Source organism: Somniosus microcephalus, chromosome 18, assembly GCF_052327205.1.
Source record: "Somniosus microcephalus isolate GS21.2 chromosome 18, FLI_Smic_1.0, whole genome shotgun sequence".
Classification (NCBI taxonomy): Eukaryota; Metazoa; Chordata; class Chondrichthyes; order Squaliformes; family Somniosidae; genus Somniosus; species Somniosus microcephalus.
Window position 1 is genome coordinate 72,773,289 of NC_141004.1, and position 26,436 is coordinate 72,799,724.

The 26,436-nt window shown below is 43.6% G+C and overlaps 1 protein-coding gene across 2 annotated transcripts in view; it reads left to right on the forward strand.

Moving 5' to 3' along the window:
- LOC147105378 (lysine-specific demethylase 5B-like) overlaps positions 1 to 26,436 on the forward strand; it is a 169,953-nt gene that overhangs the window by 138,602 nt on the left and 4,915 nt on the right. For both annotated transcript variants that reach the window (XM_086011674.1, XM_086011675.1), the window contains 4 exons: positions 902 to 1,411; positions 8,217 to 8,334; positions 16,161 to 16,381; positions 17,800 to 18,126. In XM_086011674.1, coding sequence (XP_085867800.1) covers positions 902 to 1,411; positions 8,217 to 8,334; positions 16,161 to 16,381; positions 17,800 to 18,126 — 1,176 coding nt within the window. The remainder of the gene's footprint in view (positions 1 to 901; positions 1,412 to 8,216; positions 8,335 to 16,160; positions 16,382 to 17,799; positions 18,127 to 26,436) is intronic.

Sequence of the window (26,436 nt, forward strand, 5' to 3'; positions counted from 1 at the left end):
CACAGTAAGAATTGGGAAGTGTTTGCCTGCAGCTGTAAGAGATGTTTCTCTGCTACATATGTATAATTAAACAGTTGAGTTTTGGTTCCTGAAGTCTGGCTTATCTCAGTTCCTGACCTTACCACTCGGATATCACACATTGGTTAAGCCATATTTTGAGCACTTCACTTCATGCACTTTGGGCACCCCATTATAGAAAGGACATTAAAGCCATAGTGTAGATTCACCAGGATGATGTCAGGAATGGGGAAAACTGTAGTTAGGAGGAGATACTGGTACTATTCCCCTTGGAGCAGAGAAGGCTAAAGGGAGATTAATATTATGAAGAGTTTGATATAGTGAATTGGGAAAAACTATTTCCTCTGGTCAGTGATGAGGGGTCATCAATGTAAAATTATCACAGAGCCCGTTGCAAGTTTAGGAGAAATTTCTTTACAGAGTTGTTGGAGTATGGAATGCTTTGACACCATTGCTTCATTCAAGGGATAATTGGATACATATTTGAAACAGGTGATGATACAGGGCTGTCCAAAGAGAGCAAAGTACTGGGATTAGTTTTGAATTGCTCTAGCAAAGAGCTGGCACAGACACGATGGGCTGAATGTGCTGTAAATTACTTTGGTTTCTGTTGTGTTCTGTTCTACTTGTGTAGCCACAGCACTGTCAGCAGATTCCTTTCATGTAGAGATAGTACCCAGGAAGAGGAGTCCACTGTATTGTTTTGTTGTGCTTTCTGAAAGAGGATTCAATTTTGGTGCTGGGGAGGGGTAAATACATGAAGTAAACCTGATGGTGGCAGGAATGCTCATTGTCATGATGTAGCTGATTTATGAGGAGCCATCTTATTGCCACAATGTCATTAAATGTCATACAGAGGTGACTTATTTTTCTGATTTTATAGGTGGCAACTTTCAATGAAGCCAGTCTAAAGGAAATTGAATCATTTCGCTCCCTCCAAACAGCAAACTCCATGAAGTATCTCTCTGATTCAGAGTGTATGGAAACGAAAGTGTGTGTTTGTCAGAAGGCTGCAACTGGCTCCATGCTGCAGTGTGAGCTTTGCAAAGACTGGTTCCACTGCAGCTGTGTCTCAACAGCCAGTGCTCATCATGGGGAGCTGCCCTGGCTTTGTCCACTCTGTCTGCGATCAGAAAAGCCGTCCTTTGAGAAAATCCTCCCACTACTCTCAACACTACAAAAGATTCCGGTCAGACTGCCAGAGGGTGAAGCACTAAATTATGTTTTTGAACGAGCTATGAACTGGCAACGTCGGGCAAAGCAGCTTCTTAGCACAGATGAACTACATTTGGCCCTAATTACCTCACAAGTAGCAACCCAGGCTTGGCAGGGAATTACAAAACAAATGGCTGCCACTGAACTAGAGAAACGAGAGGCTGAAGGTGACTTGCAGGTAAGTCCAGACTAAAGCAAATACTGTACTTTGTAGTTGGGCCATCCCTTTCCCAGGAAGGAAATTTATTCTATACCTTTTCTCTTAACTGCGATGAGTCTTTATTTTAAAACTGGAAGGAGAAAGGCATATTTGCCGATTAGGGGGAACAATAAATTCAGAGACCACTGCCTGTAGTGGGATTGATAAAATAGCAAAATGGGAAAGGTTGCTCAGGGGAGAGACTAGGAGGAATTTGAGGTGAGCAGGGGAATCCTCTTGCAAATAATAAGCTTTTCTTGTATCCTGACAAGATGTGCAACAGAGGTGTTGTATGCTCTCAAGATGGTTAGCAGGGAATATTCATGGAGCCTCCTCCTCCCGTTAGTTGTTTAATTGTCCCCCACCATTCACGTCAGGTGGCAGGACTACAGAGCTTTGATCTGATCCGTTGGTTGTGGGATCGCTTAGTTCTGTGTATAGAATGCTGCTTCCGCTGTTTAGCATGCATGTAGTCCTGTGTTGCAGCTTCATCAGGTTGGCACCTCATTTTTAGGTACATCTGGTGCTGCTCCTGGAATGCTCTTCTACATGCCTCATTGAACCAGGGTTGGTCCCCTGACTTGATAGCGAGAGGGTTTGAGTACAGGAACAAGGCTGTCTTGCTGCAGTTGTACAGGGCCTTGGTGAGACCACATCTTGAGTATTGTGTGCAGTTTTGGTCGCCTTATCTGAGGAAGGATGTTCTTGCCATGGAAGGAGTGCAGCGAAGATTCACCAGGCTGATACCTGGGATGGCAGGAATGACGTATGAGGAGAGATTGGGACGATTGGGCTTGTACTCGCTGGAGTTTAGAAGAATGAGAGGGGATCTCATTGAAACTTATAAAATTCTGGCAGGACTGGACAGACTAGATGCGGGGAGGATGTTCCCGATGGTCGGGGAGTCCAGAACCAGGGGTCACAGTCTAAGGATAAGGGGTAGGCCATTTAGGACAGAGATGAGGAGGAATTTCTTCACCCAGAGAGTGGTGAATCTGTGGAATTCTCTACCACAGAAGGCAGTAGAGGCCAATTCATTAAATATATTCAAGAAGGAGTTGGATATATTTCTTAAGGCTAAAGGGATCCAGGGGTATGGGGAGAAGGCAGGGACAGGGTACTAAATTTGGATGATCAGCCATGATCACATTGAATGGCGGAGCAGGCTCGAGGGGCCGAATGGCCTACTCCTGCTCCTATCTTCTATGTTTCTATGTTGATGGTAATGGTAGAATGAGGGATATGCCGGGCCATGAGGTTACAGATTGTGCGCTGGTCGCTGCTGCCAACACTATCATGGACAGATGCATCTGCAACAGGTAGATTGGTGAGGACTAGGTCAAGTAGGTTTTTCTCTCCTGTTGGTTGTCACCACCTGCCACAAAGTGAATGAGCCATCAGATACAGTAGAGAGAGTCATTTGGGGAGGAAATTAGATAGTGTGTGAACCTCACTTAAATACAATAAATATGAATATTGGGCCCCATGCTAAATTTTCTGGGTTAGGGCAAAGTTTCTCGCGCAGTGTGCACTTTGCCTGTATAAAATGGGTGTATTGGGGATTCTGGGTCTTCACCTGTTCAAGCAGGCTTCTTAATAGATTATATGTTGTTCAATTGTTAAGGTTATTCATTTTCTGTTAATTTCACTGCATTTGGTCCATGCATTAGTCCCTGGGATTGTCCACCATTTTTGCAGATTTCTGTTTTCTTCCCCCGCCCCCCGCCAGTACTTCATTTAATTATTCTTAGTTGTTTCTGCCATTTAACTGAAACCAGAGAAATTCCTTTGAGATTCTGATAGCAGTGCACAGAGATAAAGAATGACGTTTACGAGAGGTCAACAAATGAAGGTGCAACAACATCTGAAGCATTTTGTCCGCACCTATCCTACATAGGGTTGCATGTTTATAGAACCTGCCATGCCTATTTGAATCTCAGAAGACCTGTCTCCTCTTCAAGAGAGTAGCTGCCACAGAGTTAAACCAACTGCAGGATAACCTACAGACAACTGGAACAGGGATTTGGAAAGGTTACCACAGCATGAATGCGAATGCCACCATGTCCTTCCAATCCACCGTAGGGATTATCTACCACATCAGGGAGTTTGCATTGCAAACACCATGCTTGTAAAGGACAACACCTTAAACACTTCTCCAGTGAAAAGCAGGCATCAGCTGCAGAGGGTGCAAGTCATAGGTGGCACTCGTGGTTGTTAGGCTGTTCATATCAGTCCCACTGCCTCAGTGCATTTGCACGCAATGTTCAAGTGTTACCACAAAAAAATCATGTCAGTGGCCATTATCTAGGGAGGAGCCATGATACCTTCATTATGTAGCAGTCATGCATTATTTGAAGGATAAGAAACCGTGGGGATGGTGCTTAAGAGAGTACAGTTATTTTATACATCTATGGCTGCTGGGCTCCAATGAGAAACTTGGAGTGGGAGGGGGAGGATCCAGTTGTCGTGGTCCATGTTGGTACCAACGACATAGATAGGACAAGGAAGGAGGTTCTGCTGAGGGAGTTTGAGCAGCTAGGGGCCAAATTAAAAAGCAGAACCACAAGGGTAATAATCTCTGGATTATTACCTGAGCCACGAGCGAATTTGGTTAGGACAAATAAAATTAGAGAGTTAAATGCGTGGCTCAAAGACTGGTGTGGGAGAAATGGGTTTTGCTTCCTGGGACACTGGCACCAGTACTGGGGCAGGAGGGAGCTGTTCCGTTGGGACGGGCTTCACTTGGCCAGTGCTGGGACTAGAGTCCTGGCGGATCATATAACTAGGGCTGTAGAGAGGGCTTTAAACTAACTAGTGGCGGGGAGGTTCCTAGAGAGCAAATAATAAAAATGACAACAGAGAAGGTCATAGACTTAGGTAGCAGTGGGGAAATTAAAAACCAGAGCGTGTCAGGAAGGGGCAGAAGGTATGGAGTAAAAGGTAAAGTAATAAAAAGGGCAAAAGCAGGAATTAAGTGTCACAAAACATCTTTGAAAGTTCTCTATCTGAATGCACGTAGCATTCGTAACAAAATAGATGAGTTAATGGCACAAATAACTACATATGGGTATGATCTTGTGGCCATTACAGAAACATGGCTGCAGGGTGACAATGCCTGGGAATTAAACATACCAGGTTATTTAACGATCAGGAAGGACAGGCAGGAAGGAAGGGGAGGTGGGGTGGCTATGTTAATAAAGGAAGGAATCACTGTAATACAGAGAAATGATATTGGGTCAAAAGATCAGGACAATGAAACAGTTTGGGTGAAGGTAAGGAATAATAAGGGGAAAAAAACACTAGTGGGCGTAGTCTATAGGCCTCCGAACTGTGGCAACTCTGTTGGACGGAGTATCAATCAGGAAATAGTTGAGGCTTGTAATAAGGGAACATCTATAATTATGGGGGATTTTAACTATCATATTAATTGGACAAATCAAATTGGGCAGGGCCGCCTTGAGGATGAGTTCATTGAGTGTATTAGGGATGGGTTTCTTGAGCAGTATGTAACTGAACCGACCAGGGGGCAGGCAACCTTAGATCTGGTCCTGTGTAACGAGACAGGATTAATTAAAAATGTCCTAGTAAAGGATCCCCTTGGAATGAGTGACCATAACATGGTTGAATTCCATATTCAATTAGAGGGTGAGAAGGTTGGATCTCAAACAAGCGTGCTAAGCTTGAATAAAGGAGACTATGAAGGTATGAGAGCGGAATTGAGTAGAGTGGATTGGGAAAATAGATTAAAGGGTAAGACAATACATGATCAGTGGTGTACATTTAAGGAGTTATTTTACAACTTCCAAAAAATATATATTCCACTGAGAAGAAAAGGGTGTAAAAGAAAAGACAGCCATCCGTGGCTAAGTAAAGAAATTAAGGATAGTATTCGACTAAAAACAAGGGCATATAAGGTAGCCAAATCTAGTGGGAGAATAGAGGATTGGGAAAACTTTAAAAGACAGCAAAAAATAACAAAAAGATTGATTAAGAAAGGGAAGATAGATTATGAAAGTAAATTAGCAAAAAATATAAAAACAGATAGTAAGAGTTTTTATAGTTATATAAAAAGAAAAAGGGTGGCTAAAGTAAATGTTGGTCCCTTAGAGGATGAGACCGGGAAATTAATGGTGGGAAATATGGAGATGGCAAAAACACTGAATGAATATTTTGTATCAGTCTTTACAGTAGAGGACACTAAGAATATCCCAACACTGGACAAACAGGGGGCTAAAGGGGGGGAGGAGCTAAACACGATCAAAATCACTAAGGAAGTGGCACTCGGTAAAATAATGGGACTCAAGGCGGATAAATCACCTGGACCTGATGGCTTACATCCTAGGGTCTTGAGGGAAGTGGCGGTAGGGATTGTGAATGCATTGGTAATAATTTTCCAAAACTCCCTGGACTCGGCAATGGTCCCGGCAGACTGGAAAACTGCTAATGTAACACCCTTATTTAAAAAGGGCAGTAGACAGAAGGCTGGAAACTATAGACCGACCGGTTAGCCTAACATCTGTAGTAGGTAAAATTTTGGAGTCCATTATTAAGGAGACAGTAACAGGACATTTGGATAATCATAATTTAATAGGACAAAGTCAGCATGGTTTTATGAAGGGGAAGTCATGTTTGACAAATTTGCTGGAGTTCTTTGAGGAAGTAACGTATAGGGTGGATAAAGGGGAACCAGTGGACGTAGTGTATTTAGACTTCCAAAAGGCATTTGACAAGGTGCCACACAAAAGATTATTGCTTAAGATAAAAAATCACGGGATTGGGGGTAATATTCTGGCATGGATAGAGGATTGGCTATCTAACAGAAGGCAGAGAGCTGGGATAAATGGTTCATTCTCAGACTGGCAATCAGTAACTAGTGGTGTTCCGCAGGGGTCAGTGCTGGGTCCCCAACTCTTTACAATCTATATTAACGATTTGGAGGAGGGGACCGAGTGTAACATATCAAAGTTTGCAGATGATACTAAGATGGGGGGGAAAGTAGTGAGTGAGGAGGACATAAAAAACCTGCAAGGGGACATAGACAGGCTAAGTAAGTGGGCAGAGATTTGGCAGATGGAATACAATACTGGAAAGTGTGAGGTTATGCACTTTGGCAGGAAAAATCGTAGAGCAAGTTATTATCTTAATGGCAAGAAACTGGAAAGTACTGAAGTACAAAGGGATCTGGGGGTCCTGGTGCACGAAACTCAAAAGGTTAGTATGCAGGTGCAGCAAGTGATTAGGAAGGCCAATGGAATGTTGGCTTTCATTGCTAGGGGGATAGAATATAAAAATAGGGAGGTATTGCTTCAGTTGTACAAGGTATTGGTGAGACCGCACCTGGAATACTGCGTACAGTTTTGGTGTCCATACTTAAGAAAGGACATACTTGCACTCGAGTCAGTACAAAGAAGGTTCACTCGGTTAATCCCGGGGATGAGGGGATGGACATATGAGGAGAGGTTGAGTAGATTGGGACTCTACTCATTGGAGTTCAGAAGAATGAGAGGCGATCTTATTGAAACATATAAGATTGTGAAGGGGTTGGATCGGGTGGATGTGGGGAAGATGTTCCCGATGATGGGTGAAACTAGAACTAGGGGGCATAGTCTTAGAATAAGGGGCTGCTCTTTCAAAACTGAGATGAGGAGGAACTACTTCACTCAGAGGGTGGTAGGTCCATGGAATATGCTACCCCAAAAAGCTGTAGAAGCTACATCATTACATAAATTTAAAACAGAAATAGACAGTTTCCTAGAAGTAAAGGGAATTAAGGGTTACGGGGAGCGGGCAGGAATTTGGGCATGAGTCTAGGTTCGGATCGGTCATGGCCCTGTGGGTAGCGGAGCGGGCCCAGGGGCCGTGTAGCCTGATCCTGCTCCTATTTCGTGTGTCTAATTCTGTTAGATTCAGGAGATGGTTCTGTGATAGTAGATTGGCGGTTAGGATCAGATCAGCCATGATCTTATTGAATGGCGGAGCAGGCTCGAGGGGCCGATTGGCCTATTCCTGCTCCTATTTCTTATGTTCTTAAATCCCCTAACCGACCACCTTCACCTTCAAGAAAGGTGTACCTTGCAACTTTGGCATAATGAAAGTGTGTGCAAAAGTTCACAGGTTGTGCCCAATGCTTTAAATGATAACTTACCAGTCCCTGTGCTGGTAAGCTGTGCAGTTTTAGCCAGTTAAACTCCCAACAGTACTTGTGCACATTTGGGGTGGATGGAGGATAAGCATTGGCTCTCAACAAATTGTGTCTGTATTCCTCAGGCCTGGGTAATTGTGGTGCATCCCTTTTGAAGAAGAAAAGATGCACTCTGCAGCAGGCAAATGCAAACTACTTGGGGCTTTCTCACTGGTTTGGTTTGGAAACTTTTGGGCATTGTGAAGGTTTCTGCATGTGTCAGATACCCATCTGATCAAAAAACAACTGTTCTTTGGCCAATTCATCAAACCAACCAGCAAAATGGTCTCCCTGTGGGAGACACTACTTCATTATTGTCCTGGTATTATGTGCAGGATAAGAATGAAGATGAAGATTACTGATTTGGTAGAATTATCTTCATTCTTCAAGTGGAAAGTATTTCCCACATAATCCATGCCTGTCCAACCATCCCCGATCTGTTCACTCAAACCTGAACGTATTTTTAATCTGTTGTTAACTGCTGTCAGATTATATGGTGTGATTGGCCACTGTTTTCTCTTTCTCCCCTGCCATACCCCTCCAGCCTGGTTGAAAATAAATTTTGCGTGCATTCACGGATCTTCATATCTCTTATCTATTCAGGTGAATTCTGACAATGAGAGTGAGTTTTTTACTGCAGTTTGTAATAGCAATCTGTTTGAAAAAGAAGTGAAGATGGTAGGATCCAGACCTTCATGGCAGACCTGCATTCCAGCTCAAGGTTTGTACTTATGAAGTGAGAATGTAATTTTCTGTATTTATCTGGCTTGGGGGGCGGGGGGGGGAGGTTATTGCTATGCCTTGACTTCACATTCCGGCTCTGCAGTCTTGCATTTTCATTGATCTATTCCATTTTTAAAAAATCTCCAATTCAAAAATATAATATTCCCCTTTTCCTTTCTGCCCAGCACATTTTGCAAAGGTGTGCTGCTTGGGACAGGTCCCCTCCATTATCCAATGGTGGGGTGTGGTGGTGAGAAAGGCAAGTAAAGAGGCTTCCAATAATGGAGTAGACCCAAAGTTCAATTGCTAATACTGGGCTCCTGAAGCCAGTACGCTCTGGTGACCATATGCAGAGGGGATACAGATTTCTCTCCAACCTACTCGCTTCCAGCAAGTGGAAGACAAAGTGTGCCTCCAGCTAAGCCACGTTCTGTCATTGTTTCTTCAATTCCACATATGATTGCATCACTTCCAGTATCCAGGGAACTAAAAGACAACTGTGTGCCATGAACAGGAGAATGATTGTATGTCCCCTTCTGAAGTCCAGTGGTATCTACACAGGAAGACACAATGGAGTGGGTTTGTTGGCTGCGATGGGGTGTCTGTAAGGGACTTGACCTGAAACCCTTCTGGCCTGTGGTAGCTCGGACAGGGAATTTTCACTTGTCCCTCCGACAGACAGTTGCTGGTTGGTAGTTGGGGGACTGTAGGCCAAAAACATCCCGTTCCTCATCCGTAATTAGGAACAGGAATTGCTAGGCGAGAATAGATCAAGGTCCATCAAGTTTGCCTTTTACCATTCTGGTAGTCATATGATATAACAATAATGGCTCTTGAATATCTCTTAATGCCTCTTTACTTCTCCTGCCTTCCATCCTATCACAGACCTTCCCTTTGGTTCTTTCATCCCCTCCCCCATTTCCCAGCCCCTAAACTTGCTTTAAAATCTGTTCCTTTTCCTGCTTTTTTCCAGTTCTGACGAAACGTTAACTCTCTTTCTCTCTCCACGGATGCTGCCTGGCCTGCTGAGTTTTTCCAGTGTTTTCTGTTGTTATTTCAGATTTCCAGCATCTGCAGTATTTTGCTATTGTAACAGTAATGGAGTTGTTGACTAATTGTAATCTGTCAATTAGTCTACAACACACCCAGACATGAGGCGAGGCAACCCCAGTGGTGGAGAGCATTGGGAATCATAGGTCCAAAGTCACCTGTTTCTCTCTCCCTCCCCGGCCTCAGCGCGCTGCACTCACCACATGTCTCAAATTACTCATATACTGTATCACAAAGTGTTATTTTCTATTTAAAAATGTATCTAATTTGCATTTGAATGAATCAATACTAACTGCTTTTACTGTCTCCCTAGAAAGCCTGTAGATTGACCATTCGCTCACTGAAATATTGTTTGGGACAAGGTGAAATAGCTTCTTATGGTCTACATGACAATTGGATAAATTGTATAATTGGAACATCTGTAAAATGTAATGCTGAGCATGCAGAATAACTACATACCAAAAATCAAACAGCAGACTAAACAAATGTGACTTAAAATGGATTAATAAAAAAATTAAAAGGGAACAAAATCTCTACAAATCCTGCAGGGAGAAAGACTCACTGGGTTGAACATGCTGAAAAATGTTTAAAGGGTGATCAGAGGGGGGTGGGGGGAAAGAATAAAAAAGTTTCAGTACTACAACAGTAAAAGGCAGTCAAGAGGTTAAAGGCATAAAAGATGCAAACTGGCTTGAAGCTGAGCACAAGGTATGTTCTGGATCAAAGGTGAAAATACCCAACTGGAAGAGAGCCGATTTGAGAAGGGATCTAGCACAGGTGGACTGGAAACCAAGATTGGCCAAGAAAACAGCAAATGAGCAATGGCAGATCTTCAAGGCAGAGATATTTTAGGTACAAACCAACCATATTTCTACTGTAAAAGGAGGAAAGATGGGGCATCCAAAGCTAGAGCTCACTGGATGACAAAGGAAATGAGGTTAAAATAAAGCGGGAGGTTTATGACACATGTCTGTTACAGAATACAGTAGAAAACCAGGCAGAATATAGAGTGTGCAGGGGGAAATTGAGAAAGGATGCAAGAAGGGCAAAGAGAGCATATGAGAATAGATTAGCGGGCAACATAAAAGGGAACCCAAAAATCTTTTCTAAACATACAAGAAGTAAAAGGATAGTTATAGGAATAGTGGGGCCGATTAGGGGCAAAAAGTTAAATCATCTTGTGGAGGGAGAGGGCATGACTGAGGTACTGAATGAGTGCTTTGCATCGGTCTTCACAAAAGAAGAGGATGAAGTTAATAAAAACAGAAAATGCTGGAAATACTCAGCAGGTCAGGCAGCATCTGTGGAGAGAGAAACAGAGTTAACGTTTCAGGTCGATGACCTTTCATCAGAACTGGAAAATGTTAGATTTAACAGGCTTTTAAGCAAGTACAGGGAAAGGGGGGGAGGAAAGAACAAAGGGGGAAGGTCTGTAATGGGGTGGAAGGCAGGAGAAATTAAAAGACCAAAGGAATGATGATGCATGGCAAAAGGGGTGGTAATGGGACAAGTAAAGAAACAAAAGATGGGTCTAGAAGAGGTGTAAATGGGAATAGCAAAATAATCAACAGCTGCCATCTGAAAAAATGGGAGCAGAGGTTATGGTCTGAAATTGTTGAACTCCGTGTTGAGTCCAGAAGGCTGTAAAGTGCCCAATCGAAATATGAGGTGCTGTTCCTCGAGCTTATGTTGATCTTCATTGGAACAGTGTAGGAGGCCGAGGACAGAGCTCAGAGTGGGAGTGGAGCGGAGGATTAAAGTGACAGGTAACCGGAAACTCCGGGTCACACTTGCGGACTGAACGGAGGTGTTCCGCAAAGCGGTCACCCAATCTGCGTTTGGTCTCCCCATGAGCATCGAATACAGTATACTAAATTGAAAGTAGTACACATAAATCACTGTTTCACCTGGAAGGAGTGTTTGGGGGCCTGGATGGTGGGACAGGTGTTGCATCTCCTGCACAGCAAGGTGCCATGGAGAGGGGGTTGTGGGGGTGATTGAGGAGTGGACCAGGGTGTCGCGGAGGGAACGATCCCTTCGGAATGCTGAAAGGGGAGGGGGAAGATGTGTTCGGTGGTGGGATCACTCTGGAGGTGGCGGAAATGGCAGAGGATGATCTGTTGACTGTGGAGGCTGGTGGGGTGGAAGGTGAGGACAAGGGGAACCCTATCATGGTTCTGGGAGGGAGGGGAAGAGGTGAGAGCATAAGTGCGGGAAATGGAACCGGCACGATCGAGTGCTCTTGTCAACCATGGTGGAGGGGACTCGGTTGAGGAAAAAGGAAGACATATCGGAAGTACTGGTATGGAAGGTGGCATCATCGGAACAGATGCAACGGAGATGGAGAAACTGGGAGAATAGAACAGAGTCCTTACAGGAAGTGGGGTGGGAGGAAGTGTAGTCAAGGTAGCTGTGGGAGTCAGTGGGCTTACAGTGGATATTGATCGATAAGTTCGATGAAGTTAATGTTACAGTGGGGGGGAAAGAGTAGAGATAATGGACAGGATAAAAATAGATAGGAAAGAGGTGCTAAATAGGTTGGCATCACTCAAAGTTAGTAAGTCACTCGGTCCAGCTGGGTGCATCCTAGGTTGCTGAGGGAAGCTGATAGAAGAAGCTCTGAGAGTGGTGCCAGAGGACTGGAGGATTGCAAATTTTACACCCCTATTCAAAAAAGGGGAGAGAGATAAACATGGTAACTACATGCCAATCAGTCTAATCTCAGTTGGTGGGAAAACTAATAGAGACCATTGTCGAGAATAAAATTAATTCTCACTTGGTCAAGCATGGGTTAATAAGGGACAGCTAGCACGGATTTGTTAAAGGCAAATAGTATCTAACCTGATTAAGTTCTTTGATGAAGTAACAGAGAGGGTTCAAAAGGCATTTGATATATTACCACATAACAGACTTATTTGGAAAATAGAAGCACGTGGTATTAAAGGGATGGTGGTAACTTGAGTACGTAATTGGCTAAGGGATAGGAGGCAGAGAGTAGTGGTGAACAGATATTTTTCTGACTGGAGAGAAGTATGCAGTGGGGTTCCCCAGGGGTTGTATTAGAACCATTGCTTTTCTTGTTATATATAAATGACCTGGACTTGGGTATAGGGAGTACAATTTCAAAGTTTGCAGATGATACAAAACTCGGCAACACAATAAATAGTTAGCAGGATAGTAGCAGACTTCAGGAGGACATCGACAGACTGGTGAAATCGACAGATACGTAGCAGATGTAATTTAATGCAGATAAGTGTGAAGTGATGCACTTTGGAAGAAACAACATGGAGAGGCAGTTTAATCTAAATTGTTAACTTTTTATTTCAAATTTCCAGCATCTACAGTATTTTGCTTTTGTATAATCTAAATGGTACTATTTTGAGGGGGGGGGGGCGGAGTGCAAGAGCAGAGGGACCTGGGGGTGCATATTCACAAATCCTTGAAGGTGGTAGGGCAAGTTGATAAGGTAGTTAAGAAAGCGTATGGGATACTTGGCTTTGTAAATAGGGGCATTGAATACAAAAACAAGGAAGTCATGCTTCCAGGAAGCGGTGATCTCATTGAAACATATAAGATTCTGAGGGGGATTGACAGGGTAGATACTGAGAAGTTGTTTCCCCCTGGCTGGAGAGTCTAGAACTAGGGGTCACAGTCTCAGGATAAGGGGTCGGCCATTTAAGACTGAGCTGAGGAGGAATGTCTTCACTCGGAGGGTTGTGAATCTTTGGAATTCTCTACCCCAAAGGGCTGTGGTTGCTGAGTCGTTGAGCATATTCAAGGCTGGGATCGATAGATTTTTGGACTCCGGGGGAATCGAGGGATATGGGGATCAGGCAGGAAAGTGGAGTTGAGGTCAAAGATCAGCCATGATACTGAATGGCAGAGCAGGTTCGAAGGGCCATATGGCTTACTTCTGCTCCTAATTCTTATGTTCTTATACTAAGCCTTGAAGGTGGTAGGGCAAGAATTGGAGAAGCTGGGATTGTTCTCCTTGGAGCAGAGAAGGTTAAGGGGAGACCTAATCGAGGTATTCAGAATTACGAGGGGCTTTGATAGAACAAGTAGGGAGAAACTGTTTTCCTCTGGGAAGTGGGTCGGTAATCAGAGGTCATAGATTTAAAATAATTGGCAAAAGAACTAGAGGGGAAATGAGGAAATATTTCAGAGGGTTGTTATGATCTGGAATACACTACCTGAAAGGGTGGTGGCATCAGATTCCACAGGAACTTTCAAAAGGCAATTGGACATGTACAGGTTATGGGGGAAAAAGCTGGGGTGGGGGACTAAATTGGACAGCTCTTTCAAAGAGTTGGCCTAGGTATGACGGGCCGGATGGCTCCCTTCTATGCTGTAAGATTCTATGATTCTAAGGTAGTAAACATTCTGACTAAATATTTCCTCTAAGTATTGTATTCACAAGGGAAGACCGAGATAACTAAAGTAAAATCAATGAAATTGATATAAACAAGATGGCCAGACCAAAAGGGCTCAAAACAGCGGAGATGGGTAGTATTTATGCACAGTTCTGAGAAAGACTAGGGAGGCGATTTGTGAGTGAGTGACTGTCATTGATCCATTTGGAGGGGCAGGATTGCACCAAATGGATTAAAAACTGGCCAATTTGGTGCTTGTTTTCAGAAGGGTTGAGAAAACCGATACAGGGAAGTTACAGATCCATTAGTTTCACTTCCATTCTGTGTAAAGTAATGGAATTAATTATCAGGAGAATACTGTAGAATAATAATGTAGCAAACAAGGATTCAGAAGGGAAAGATCCTGTCTGACCAATCTCCTTGACTTTCAGGAAGTGACATCCCAAGTGGTCTGTGGAAACCCCTATGATGTAGTGTATCTAGACTTCCAAAAGGCATTTGACAAAGTTACACACGAAAAACTATTAATCAAACTCAAAGCTGTTGAAACTTTGGGGCATACTCTGGGAATGGATTAAAAACTGGCTGAAGGGTAGAAAATGAGTGTTCAATAGAGGTGGTATGTTCGGGTGGGGTGGGTGGTGGTGGAGTATTGAGTTGGGTGTGCAACAGCTCGGTGTTGGGACTAACTGCTTCAGTACATGGACAGAACAATAGCAGATGAAATTTAATGCAGACAAGTGTAAAGCACTGCACAAAGAAAGGAAATTGACACTTTCACCATGAATGGTGTTGAAATAGCGCTGAGGAAGCCAGAAGAGGCCAAGGAGTCTTGGTGGACTTGACGCTCAACCATTGGAGAGCAGCAGTCAACAAAGCCAATAGAATGTTGAACTACATAACCAAACAGGAAAGCAAACCAGTCAGCAAAGTTGTGATAAAACTGTATAGTACTTTGGGTCTGGTTCTGGTCACAAGGGAGACATTTAAATGCTGGAAGCAGGGAAGGAAGAGCTATGAGGATGATCCCTAGTGTTAGAGGGTCTGTTATAAAAAAAGTACTGGAGGGGAGCAACCTGGGCTTTTCAGCCTTGAAAGGAAAGATCTGAGAGATGATTTTAGATATAGGTATGATAGTAAAGGGTATGAAAAAAAGTAAATACAGAAAATTACTTTAAATAGTGAGAACAGGGCTAGAGGACACTGGTTCAAACTAGTAAAAGATAAATTTATGACTGATCTCATGAATGGTGGTCCTCGTCTGTAATGACAGTATCTTATGAATTAAGAGAGGCTACCGCTGTCTCTGGAGAGCAAGACGAGCTCATCGTGTCCATACAAATAAATGTAGAATTCAGCTTTGAAATGAACATATCCCCCTTAACTGCACCAATCAAAAAGCCTTGACACCTGCCTACACAGTCTCTGCTCCAAATTCATGTTTTATGAGGATTGCATTGGATTTTGAGTGAGTTGCAAGACCACCCACTATTCAACTTCTGTTCCACTCGCGCATCTTTGTCACTTCTCATGAAAACAGAATCAATCCCAGCAATGAACCTCTAAGGTAACTCTCATCAGCTGTAACATCCTCATTGGAGACCAGAAATTCAGTGCTTGAGGTTACTGACTTTATTTTGTGTTGCATAGAAACATAGAAGATAGGAGCTGGAGTAGGCCATTCGGCTCCTCGAGCTTGCTCCGCCATTCAATGCGATCATGGCTGATCATCCAAACTCAGTACCCGGTCCCTGCTTTCTCCCCATACCCCTTGATCCCTTTAGCCTTGAGAAATATATCCAACTCCTTCTTGAATATATTTAATGAATTGGCCTCTACTGCCTTCTGTGGTAGAGAATTCCACAGGTTCACCACTCTCTGGGTGAAGAAATTCCTCCTCATCTCTGTCCTAAATGGCCTACCCCTTATCCTTAGACTGTGACCCCTGGTTCTGGGCTCGCCGACCATCGGGAACATCCTTCCAGTGTCTAGTCCTGTTAGAATTTTATAAGTTTCGATGAGATCCCCTCTCATTCTTCTAAACTCCAGCGAGTACAAGCCCAATCGATCCAACCTCTCCTCATACGTCATTCCTGCCATCCCAGGTATCAGCCTGGTGAATCTTCGCTGAACTCCTTCCATGGCAAGAACATCCTTCCTCAGGTAAGGCGACCAAAACTGCACACAATACTCAATGTGTTGAACTGTAATCAGCCAAAAATTACTGATGCTCATTTATTGTCCATGAAAGTCTTTTTATAATGGGAGGTTCATCTTTCCAGAGAAAGTTTGGCAGAACAGAATTATTATGGAAACTCTTCCCACTCTGGACTTAAAATGGTCGCTTGGACTGTTGAATACTGGCTAGCAAACTTACTGTTCTAAACTTCTACTCTTGCAGGGTTGTGCCTGTCTGATGATGAGAGGTCCCAACTTGACGAACTGATGATGGAGGCTCTTTTGCTGCAGATCTCGCTGCCCGAGATGCAGCACATTTACCAGATTTTGTGGGTAGCTCAGTACTCTGTAGTAGAAGGTCACCAGCAACGATCTGAACTACTGAACTGTGAACCAGTGGAGGTCATGCAGTGTCTTGCAGAGACCTGTACTCCTACAGCTGAGGTATGGAACTGCAGAGATCCCAATATCAGAACAGAAATGTATTTGGGCAGTCAACCTGTAAATATTGTCAAAAATATACCTCAGTGAGACTGCAAGCATGTGTTGGAATGTATTTGATAAATGTGTACGGATGAGTATCAGATACTGTAAGTGGCTTTGTTCTGGATTAGATGAGCTGAATTGCAACAACTATTTCAAATATTTTGTCCAACATTGAGGAAACCTGCAGATGATAGAAAGTGCAGGAAGCATCCTAGATCTCATCTGACAATGACGTGGATGTCCTTTTTGCTTTGCCTGTCTTTTTGTCACCTTTACTTTAGTCACCAAACCAAGCTACAGAAAAATATACTCGGGTAGAGTTTCTGTTTGTTTGATTGAGTGCATCTACTCTCCCCATTGGGAAACCACCCCCCCACTCAAGACCTGGATAGCTTGAGGCAGGTTTCAAAGGGCCATGAATTGGAAAGTCACCCCACTTCACCCAAATTATGTTCAGGAGTAATGCTGGAGACCACCCAGACCATAAAGGGGTTTGTTTACAGGGTGCTCTCAAGCCAAGTAGGAGGAATCCCAGCCCCAAGAGCCAGGTCTACCCCGTCCAGGTTCTATTAATGAGATAAACTGGTAATCATTAGAATCCTGGCGCACTGCAGAGTTACCTAGCTCAGATATCAAACTACCTGGTCTGTCATTGGGGAGGGGGGAGTTGACTCTGTTACAATATGGACCTGAGTACATAATTCAGGCCAGTACTGAGGGACTACTGCTTTACTGAAGGGAGTGCTGCAATTTTCTATTGTTGGTACATTACCACCGTCCTTACATGACTGGCATATGGACACACAACATAACCCATTTAATGATGGCTCCAACTATTGGAGGTGTAGAATGTAGAGCAACTGGATCCCTCTCTGCAAACCCCATCAAGGTAGAAACTGACGTCATAAATGAATACATGTTACCTTACCCAGCTAATCTAAGGATCTGTGCTGGGGAGTTTGCAATGGGATGTTCCAGGCACGTCATGACAGGTGCTTAACCTGAGAGCTTTACTTCACTCCTGTTGGATGATGAATTCATTTCAGAAATCATAAAATAGCCACAAAATGGTATCTTTGAAACCTAAATATTGGACAGAGCACTTGATTAACACAAAGAAAAGAAAGACTTGCATTTATACAGCGCCTTTCATGACCACCGGACGTCTCAAAGCGCTTTACAGCCAATGAAGTACTTTTTGGAGTGTAGTCACTGTTGTAATGTGGGAAACAGAGAGAACACTACTTAGGAGATTGGCAATCATGAGAGCTCACAAGTAATCGGGTACACGTACGCAATAATACCACAAAGGATCTGAGAAGCTGCCAGCCCTTCTCTGCCCAACTGAGTAGCTTGAGCTGTCTGTTCTGTTTCAGGGTGAAGGTTGCTGTTTAAAGCCAGTGAAAGGAGAAGGAAACTGTGAGAAAAAGAAGAGACGACTTGAAAAAGATGGTTCAGTGGATGAAAAGAGAGAAAAATTGAAAAAACTAAACAACCCCAAAAAGAGAAATCTCAAATTAAACCAGGAAAAATCAAAAGATCTGAGCTTGGGAAGGATAGAAGCAGAGAAGTATTTTGAATTTCTACAGCCTAATGAGGCACTGTCGGTGATGATGGAGCCTCCATACTCTGAGCCAGAGGACTCCGACGATGAGGATGCAATCTGCCCTGCAGAAAGTTGCCAACAGCCGGAGGGGGATGAGGTCAGTATTCACTTCCTGCGGGTTTTGTTTGCTATATTGGTTCAACACAATAAATGCATAGAAACTATTGAATGTTTTAACCGAGAGGATTGTGTTAAGCAGAATAAGGAAAAGAGAGTGGTGGGTGAAGTTTAAATTTGTATTGGTCCCAGATTGCGTCGACCAGAAGTCTACAGAGCTATCGTTTACAAATCCTAAGTGTTAGATTTTCAGTTGCAAGCCATGTAACTTGGTCACCACCTCTCATCAAAGACATAAACTTGCTTAAAAGTGGCAAACTTCAGTGTATTCTCATTCTTATTTCCATCATTGTTTTTCTCCCTTCCTGTGTCGAGACTTGACTATTCCAACACACTCCTGGCTGGCCTCCCATTTTTTACCCTCCGTAAATTTGAGGTCCTCCAAAACTCTGCTGCCCGTGACCTAACTCGCACCAAGTTCAGTTTACCGATCACCCCTGTGCCTGCTGACCTACATTGAATCCTGGTTAAACAACGGCTCTATTTTAAAAATCTCATCCTTGTTTTCAAATCCCTCCATTGCCTTGCCCCTCCCTATCTCTCTAATCTCCTTCAGCCCTACAATTTTACGCGATATCTGCGCTCCTCCAACTCTGGCCTCTTGAGCATCCCCAATTTTAATCGCTGCACCATTGTCGGCCATGCCTTCAACTGCCAAGGCCCTAAGCTCTGGCATTCCCTCCCTAAACCTTGCCACCTCTCTACCTCTCTTTCCTTCTTTAAAACGCTCCTTAAAACCTACCTCTTTGACCAAGGTCTGTCCTAATATCTCCTTATGTGGCTCGGTGTTAAATTTTGTGTGATAACGCTTCTGAAGCACCTTGGGATGCTTTACTACGGTAAAGGCACTATATAAATACAAATTGCTGTTGTTGTCTGTGTCTCGCTTGCTCACTTTCTCCTCGTTCATTCGCTTGTTCGCTTTCTTTCGCTCACTCACTCCATCCTGAAATGTGATTTGTAAATGCGGAGGCAGGACTCAGCATCTCATGCAGTGGTGACGGACCTCAATAAAAACACATCCTTTTACTGAAGGACTTTCATTCCCACTAAGTGCCTTTTAGAGTCAGAACGGCACAGAAGGAGACCCTTCAGCCCATCGAGTCCGTGCCGGCTCTCTGTAGAGCAATCCAGTCAGTCCCATTCCCCCGCTCTATCCCCGTAGCCCTGCAAGTTTATTTCCCTCAAGTGCCTATCCAGTCTCCCCTTGAAAACATTGAGTGTCTCCGCTTCCATCACTTCTGTCGGCGGCGAATTCCAGGCCCTCACCACTCGCTGCGTAAAAAAGTTTTTTCTCACGTCCCCCCTGTATCTCTTGCCCAAAACCTTAAATCTGTGTCCCCTAGTCCTTGTGCCAACAACGAGTGGGAATGGCCTTTCCCCGTCTAGCCTATCCAAACCCGTCATAATCTTGTACACCTCTATCAAGTCATCCCTCAACCTCCTTTGCTCTAATAAAAACAAAACCAACTTCTCCAACCTGTCCTTGTAACTAAGATTCCCCCATCCCCAGAACCATTCTGATAAATCTCTGCACCCTCTCAAGGGCAATCACATCCTTCCTAAAGTGTGGTGACCAGAACTCGACGCAATACTCCAGTTGTGGCCTAATCAGCGCTTTATAAAAGTTCAGCATAACTTCACTACTTTTGTACTCAATACCTTTATTTATGAAGCCCAAGATCCCATATGCTTTGCTAACCACTCACTCAATATATCCTGCCACCTTCAGGGACCTATGCATATTAATTCCCAGATCCCTCTGTCCCTGCACAGTCTTTAAAACTGTGCCATTAAGTGTATATTGCCTCGCCTTGTTCCTTCTGCCAAAATGTATCACCTCACACTTCTCTATTAAATTCCATCTGCCACTTGTCTGCCCATTCTGCAAGCCTTTTTATGTCCTGTTGCAGTCGATTGGTATCATCCTCACTGTTTGCCACACCCCCAAGTTTGGTGTCATCGGCAAATTTAGAAATTCTACTCTGTATTCCAATATCCAGGTCATTTATATATCAAAAAAAGCAGTGGCCCCAGCACAGACCCTTGGGGAACACCACTGCCTACCATCCTCCAGTCTGAAAAACAGCCATTTACCACAACTCGCTGTTTTCAGTCCTTAAGCCAATTCCTTATCCAAGCTGCCACTGACCCACCATGAGCCTCAATTTTGTTAACCAGCCTTCTATGTGATACTTTGTCAAATGCCTTCCTAAAATCCATGTAGACAATATCCATTGCATTCCCTTCATCAATCCTCCCTGTTACTTCATCAAAAAATTCAATTAGATTAGTCAAACACGATCTGCCTTTTACAAATCCGTGTTGGCTCTCCTTAATTAGCTTAAACCTCTCCAAGTGCCCGTTAATTTTTCCCTTGATTATTGTTTCTAAAACTTTACCCACCACTGATGTTAAACTGACCGGCCTGTAGTTACTGGGATTGTCCTTACACCCTTTCTTGAATAATGGTGTCACATTTGCCATTTTCCAATCCTCAGGCACCTCCCCCGCATCTAGGGAAGATTGGAAAATTATGGCAAGCCCTTCTGCTATCTCCTCCCCCAATTCCCTTAGCAACCTGGGATGCAAGCCATCTGGACCAGACGACTTATCCACTCTAAGAATACCCAGCCTTTCTAGTACATCCTCTCTATCAATTTTCACCCCTTCCATTGCTTCTACTTTTTCCACTTCTACCGATATTTTGTCAGTATCCACCTCCATAGTAAACACCAATACAAAGTACTCGTTGAGTATTCTAGCCTTGCCCTGCACATCTAAGCATATATCACGTCTCTAATAGGCCCCACCCCGCCTCTTACTTCCCGCTTACTGTTTACATGCCGGTAGAAGATTTTTGGGTTCCCTTTTATGTTAACCGCTATTCTACTCTCTCATTCTATCTTTGCCAATCTTATTTTCATCTTCACTTCCCCTCTCAAGTTAATGTATTTGGTCTGGTTCTCCCTTGAAGAATTCACCTGACATGCATCATACACCCTCTGTTTTTATTTCTTCATCTTCTCTATCTCCCTCGTCATCCAAGGAGCCCTTGCTTTGGTTCCCTTACCCTCCCCTCTTGTTGGAATGTACCGAGCCTGTACTTGGAACATCTCCTCCTTAAAGATCACCCATTGTTCCGTTACAGTTTTTCCTGTCAGTCTTTGGTTCCATTTTACCCTGGCTAGATCCTTTCGCATCACATTGAAGTTAGCCCTATTCCAGTTTAGAAGTTCCACTCTAGATTGTTCCTTGCTCCTCTCCATTGCTAATCTAAATCTCACTCGTACCCAAGTGTTCTCCCACAGACACTTGGTCGACCTGGCCCACCTCCTTTCCCAGCACCAGATCCAGCAATGCCTCCTTCCTAGTTGGGCCAAGAACATACTGGTCAAGGAAATTCTCCTGAACACATTTCAGAAATTTCTCCCCGTCCTTTCCCTTTACCCTAGCATTAACCCATTTGATATTTGGGTAATTAAAGTCCCCCAATATCACCGCTGTATAGCTTTTGAATCTCTCTGCGATTTCCCTGCAGATTTGCTCCTCCACCTCCCCCTCTCTATTTGGAGGCCTAGAGAATACCCCCAATAGTGTGATCATACCCTTTTTGCTCCTCAACTCTAACCAAATGGATTCTGTCCTTGTCCCCTCAATAACATTCTCCCTTTTCTAACACTACAATGTCTTCCTTAATCAGCACTGCCACCCCACCTCCCTTTTTTCCTTCCCTATCTTTCTGAACACCTTGTACCCTTGAATATTAAGTGCCCAGTCCTCACTGTTTTTAATTAACCTGACTGGTTTTTCCCTCCCATCTTAAATAATGGAGTGATATTTGCAATTTCCCAATCCAAATGCACAATTCCCGAATCTAGAGAGCTTTGGAAAATTATGATTAATGTATCTGTGATTTCCCCATCTGTTTCTTTTAACACCCTAGGGTGGGAACCTTCAGTACCTGGGTATTGGTCTATCTTAAGTCTCATTATTTTCTCCATTACCATTTTCTTACTGATACTAAATTCGATAAGTTCTTCTTGACATATTTTTAGGTTTACTTCTACTGTTGGTATTTTGTTCTCTTCCTCCACTGTGAAAGCGGATACAAAGTACTCCATTAACAAACCTTCCATTTTCTTATTGTTCATCATAGGCTGTCTTTAATGTGCCCATATTCCCCATTGCCACTCTCTTTCTCTTAATATATTGATAACCTTTACTGTTCGCTTGGAAATCTTGCACGTTTTTTTCATATTTCCGTTTTGCACCTCATTACTTTGCTTGTAAACCTTTGTTACCTTTTATAGCTCTCTGTCTGCTGAATTTGCACTTTTCCTTGTATTTGTGTAAGCCTTTTTCTTTTAGCTTGATAACCGTGTCTTACCTCATTTATTGATCATGGTTGCTTAATTGCACAAATGGAGCTTTTGCTGTCTTAGGGGTATGTACGAGCTTGAGATTGTACCAGAAACTTCCCACTGTTTATCTGTACTTTTACCTGTTGGCATCTCTGCCCAGTTTACTGTGGTCAATGTATTTCTCATCCCTTGGAAGTTTGCATGACTTAAATTTAAAATCTTGATTTGTGACTCCTGCATCTCCCCCTCAAACCGAATATCAAATTCAATCATATTATGGTCACTATTCGCAAGATGTTCCCTTACAGTCAGATTGTAAACTAATTCTGATTTGTTACTCATCAACGTTCCCCATAAGCTGCGTGGCCACGCAGCTCTCTGCCGGTCCCGCTCAGCCCGGGACCGGCTTTTGCATGCGCCAAATTGTGAACGGGGCCGCGCACCCAAAACAAAATTACAGGGGACATTGCTCCTCACTATATCTAGTATGGCCTTATCACTTGTCAGGTCTAAAGCAGACTGTTCGAGAAATTGCACTAAATATATTCTAGAAATTCATTGCCTTTACTACTGTGAAAATGAAAATCTCCCATTATTACCACTTTGTTTCTGCTACATGCTTCCCTGATCTCAGTATTTATACATTCCCCACTACATCACTACTGTCAGGAGGTCCGTCGGCAACTCCCACCAGAGTCGTCTTCTCCTTTACTGTTCCTTAGTTCTACCCATTTGTTTCCACCCCTGTTCACCTTTACTGATGTCCTTTCTTTTCACTACTATAATTGTGTCTTTCATCAATATTGCTACTCCCCTTCCCAATTTTCCTGTCCTTCCTGAAGATCCTAAAGCCTGGAATAGTTAGCTCTCAATAATTCCCAGCTTGTAGCCCTGTAATGGCTACTACATCATGCCCTTTAAGCTGAATTTGTGCTTATTTCACTTGTTTTATTTCTTATGCTATGTGCATTTGTGTACAGCACTCCTATTTGGGTAACTGTCCCCACCCTGTCCATATGCCCTGATGGCATATTTCTCATACTTTTTGACCTATCACACTTTTGGTTGCTGATGTTCTGTACATTGCTATACAGCTAATTTATTTTTTTTATTTTACAACACTCCTTCATTTTTAACTGGTATTTTATTATTTCCTATTACCTTTTCTGTTCCTGGGGTATTTGTATTCCCTTCATCTCTCTTTTTGTACTCTGGCCTTTGCTCTTATCCCTTTTTCTTATTATTAGATTGTTATTTCCATTCGCACTTCTCTTCCGCCCCCCCCCCCCCCCCGCCAACCCCCAATTTATTGGTTTCACGTCCTTTCTATAGTCCTTTGTGCTAGAATCTTGATTTCAACCTGTTCAGGTGCAGCTTGTTCCAGCGGTGCAGCTTCTGTATTGTCTGTATCCCATGAAATGGAATCTTACAGCCACGCATTTACTTTCCTGATCTGTTTATCCCTATTTGAATTAGCACGTGGTTTGGGTAATAATCTGGAGATTACCACCCTTATGCTCCTGCTTTTTCATTTATCACCTAGCTCCTGATGCTCCCTCAGCAGGACCTCTTCCCTGTTCTTTTCTGTGTTGTTGGTTCTGACATGGATCACCACAACTGGTTCTTCTCCCTCCCTTTCCATGTTCCTTTCCAGATGCTTCAAGATATCCCTTACCCTAGACAACATGCCCTCTACCGTGTAGTTAAGTGGGAATGAAGAGCAAATAATTGAACACTTGGCTTTTCATCCTTAGCACCAATTTCCCCCACTGCACCTAATTTCCCCACTCGTGCAATTCTGGCGTTCAAGGTCATCTCTCGGTTCCCCGCTGACTCGGTTCTTGCATATTTTAAAAGAAAACTTGGATCAATATTTGAAGCAGAGGAAGATACAGGGCAGTGGGAGAGAGTGGGATTAGTTTTGGATTGCTCTAACAAAGAGCTGGCACAGACACAATGGGCCAAATGGCCACCTCTTGTGCTGTAAACTTTTACAGTTCTATATCTGCAGACATCAAAACGAATTGCAGTAGTAGGCATTGAATTTGGTGCTGCAAATCTCTCCTGGGCAGGAAATTGAAAGTGATGCAGTTGTCCCGGCTTCACCTCTGCATTCACCCTGTTCTGTTCTGGCCATTTTAACAACCATATATAGGAATGTGATTTTTGTTTTTGTGTATATTTGCCATGTCTGAGAGTGCGCAGAAAAGTTACAGCTGTATAAATGTGCCATTGTTAGCTCCACACAGTCTGTGCAAAATGGATTACTTAGCCCAGACTAGTGCAGCACATTCTAGGTAACACTGTGAATGAAGCAGTCTCGGAACAATTGAGATTTGAACAAGGTCTCTGCAAAAACCCTGTATAATGTACAATTTTTAAAATAAAAAGCCATTACCAAGAACTTGTTCTAATAATATCATTAAATGGTGCATGTAGAAGATTAATGCTACACCATGTGCATCATTGCAGTAATGTACCACGCTGCTGTGGTACATCATTTAATCACTGATTTACAGTTGAATTAAATGGGTCTTGAACAATAGGGGGCGGTGGGTGGAGAGGACAAAAATTCAGGATTAATTTGGAGACTCACCCGTTAGCAGCTTTTGGCAAGACTGAAAGTGCAGGACATTAAGTGGTAAACAAAAATGAAGGGAAGGTAAAAGAATATGCAGACAACTGACAGCAGTTCACCATCTGGCTCGATGTCTGGCTTCTGAAGTCAAGGAAGCGATGCATGAGATGCTTGTACCTCTCTTATAGATCAGCATTGCAGCATGCCTGCAAGGAGGTGCAGCCAAGTTTCAGCCACAGCTGACAATTTCTGTCCTTGCATGTACCAGCCACAGTCTCCTTGTATCTAATGGCACAGTTTTGTATCTGCCTCACTACTGACCGGACCCCGAGAAGATGGTCATTGTCACATGAGTGAGCCAGGGCCTGAGAAAATGGTTGGTGGCATCTTGGCAGGTGTGACCATCGGATAGTTTGGCTCTTGATGACCCTGGAGTGCTTTATTTCATACAGTACAACCAAAAGCATGGTGTGCTGTAACTGGGGTACTTATAGAATCATAGAGTTATACAGCACAGAAAGAGGCACCTTTGGCCCATCGTGTCCATGCCGGACATCAAGCCCGGTCTATTCTAAACCCATTTTCCAGCACTTGGTCCGTAGCCTTGTATGCTATGGCGTTTCAAGTGCTCATCTAAATGCTTCTTGAATGTTGTGAGGGTTCCTGCCTCTACCACCCTTTCAGGCAGTGAGTTCCAGATTCCAACCACCCTCTGGGTGAAAAAGTTTTTCCTCAAATCCCTTCTAAACCTCCTGCCCCTTATCTTGAAACTATGCCCCCTGGTTATTGACCCCTCTACTAAGGGGAAAAGTTCCTTTCTATCTACCCTATCTATGCCCCTCATAATTTTGTACACCTCAGTCAGGTCCCCCCTCAGCCTTCTCTGCTCTAAGGAAAACAACCCCAGCCTGTCCAGTCTCTCTTCATAGCTGAAGCGCTCCAGCCCAGGTAACATCCTGGTGAATCTCCTCTGCACCCTCTCCAATGTCATCACATCCTTCCTATAGTGTGGCGACCAGAACTGCACACCGTATTCCAGCTGTGGCCTAACTAGCGTTTTGTACAGCTCCATCATAACCTCCCTGCTTATATTCTATGCCTCGGCTAATCACAGAAATCACAGAAACCCCACAGTGCAGATAGAGGCCATTTCGGCCCATCGAGCCTGCACCGACACATATCCCACCCGATCCCCGTAACCCCTACACATATCCCACCCTATCCCCGTAACCCCACATATTTAATCCCCCTAACACTAAGGGTCAATTTATCATAGCCAATCAACCTAACCCGCACATCTTTGGACTGTGGGAGGAAACCGGAGCACCCGGAGGAAACCCACGCAAAC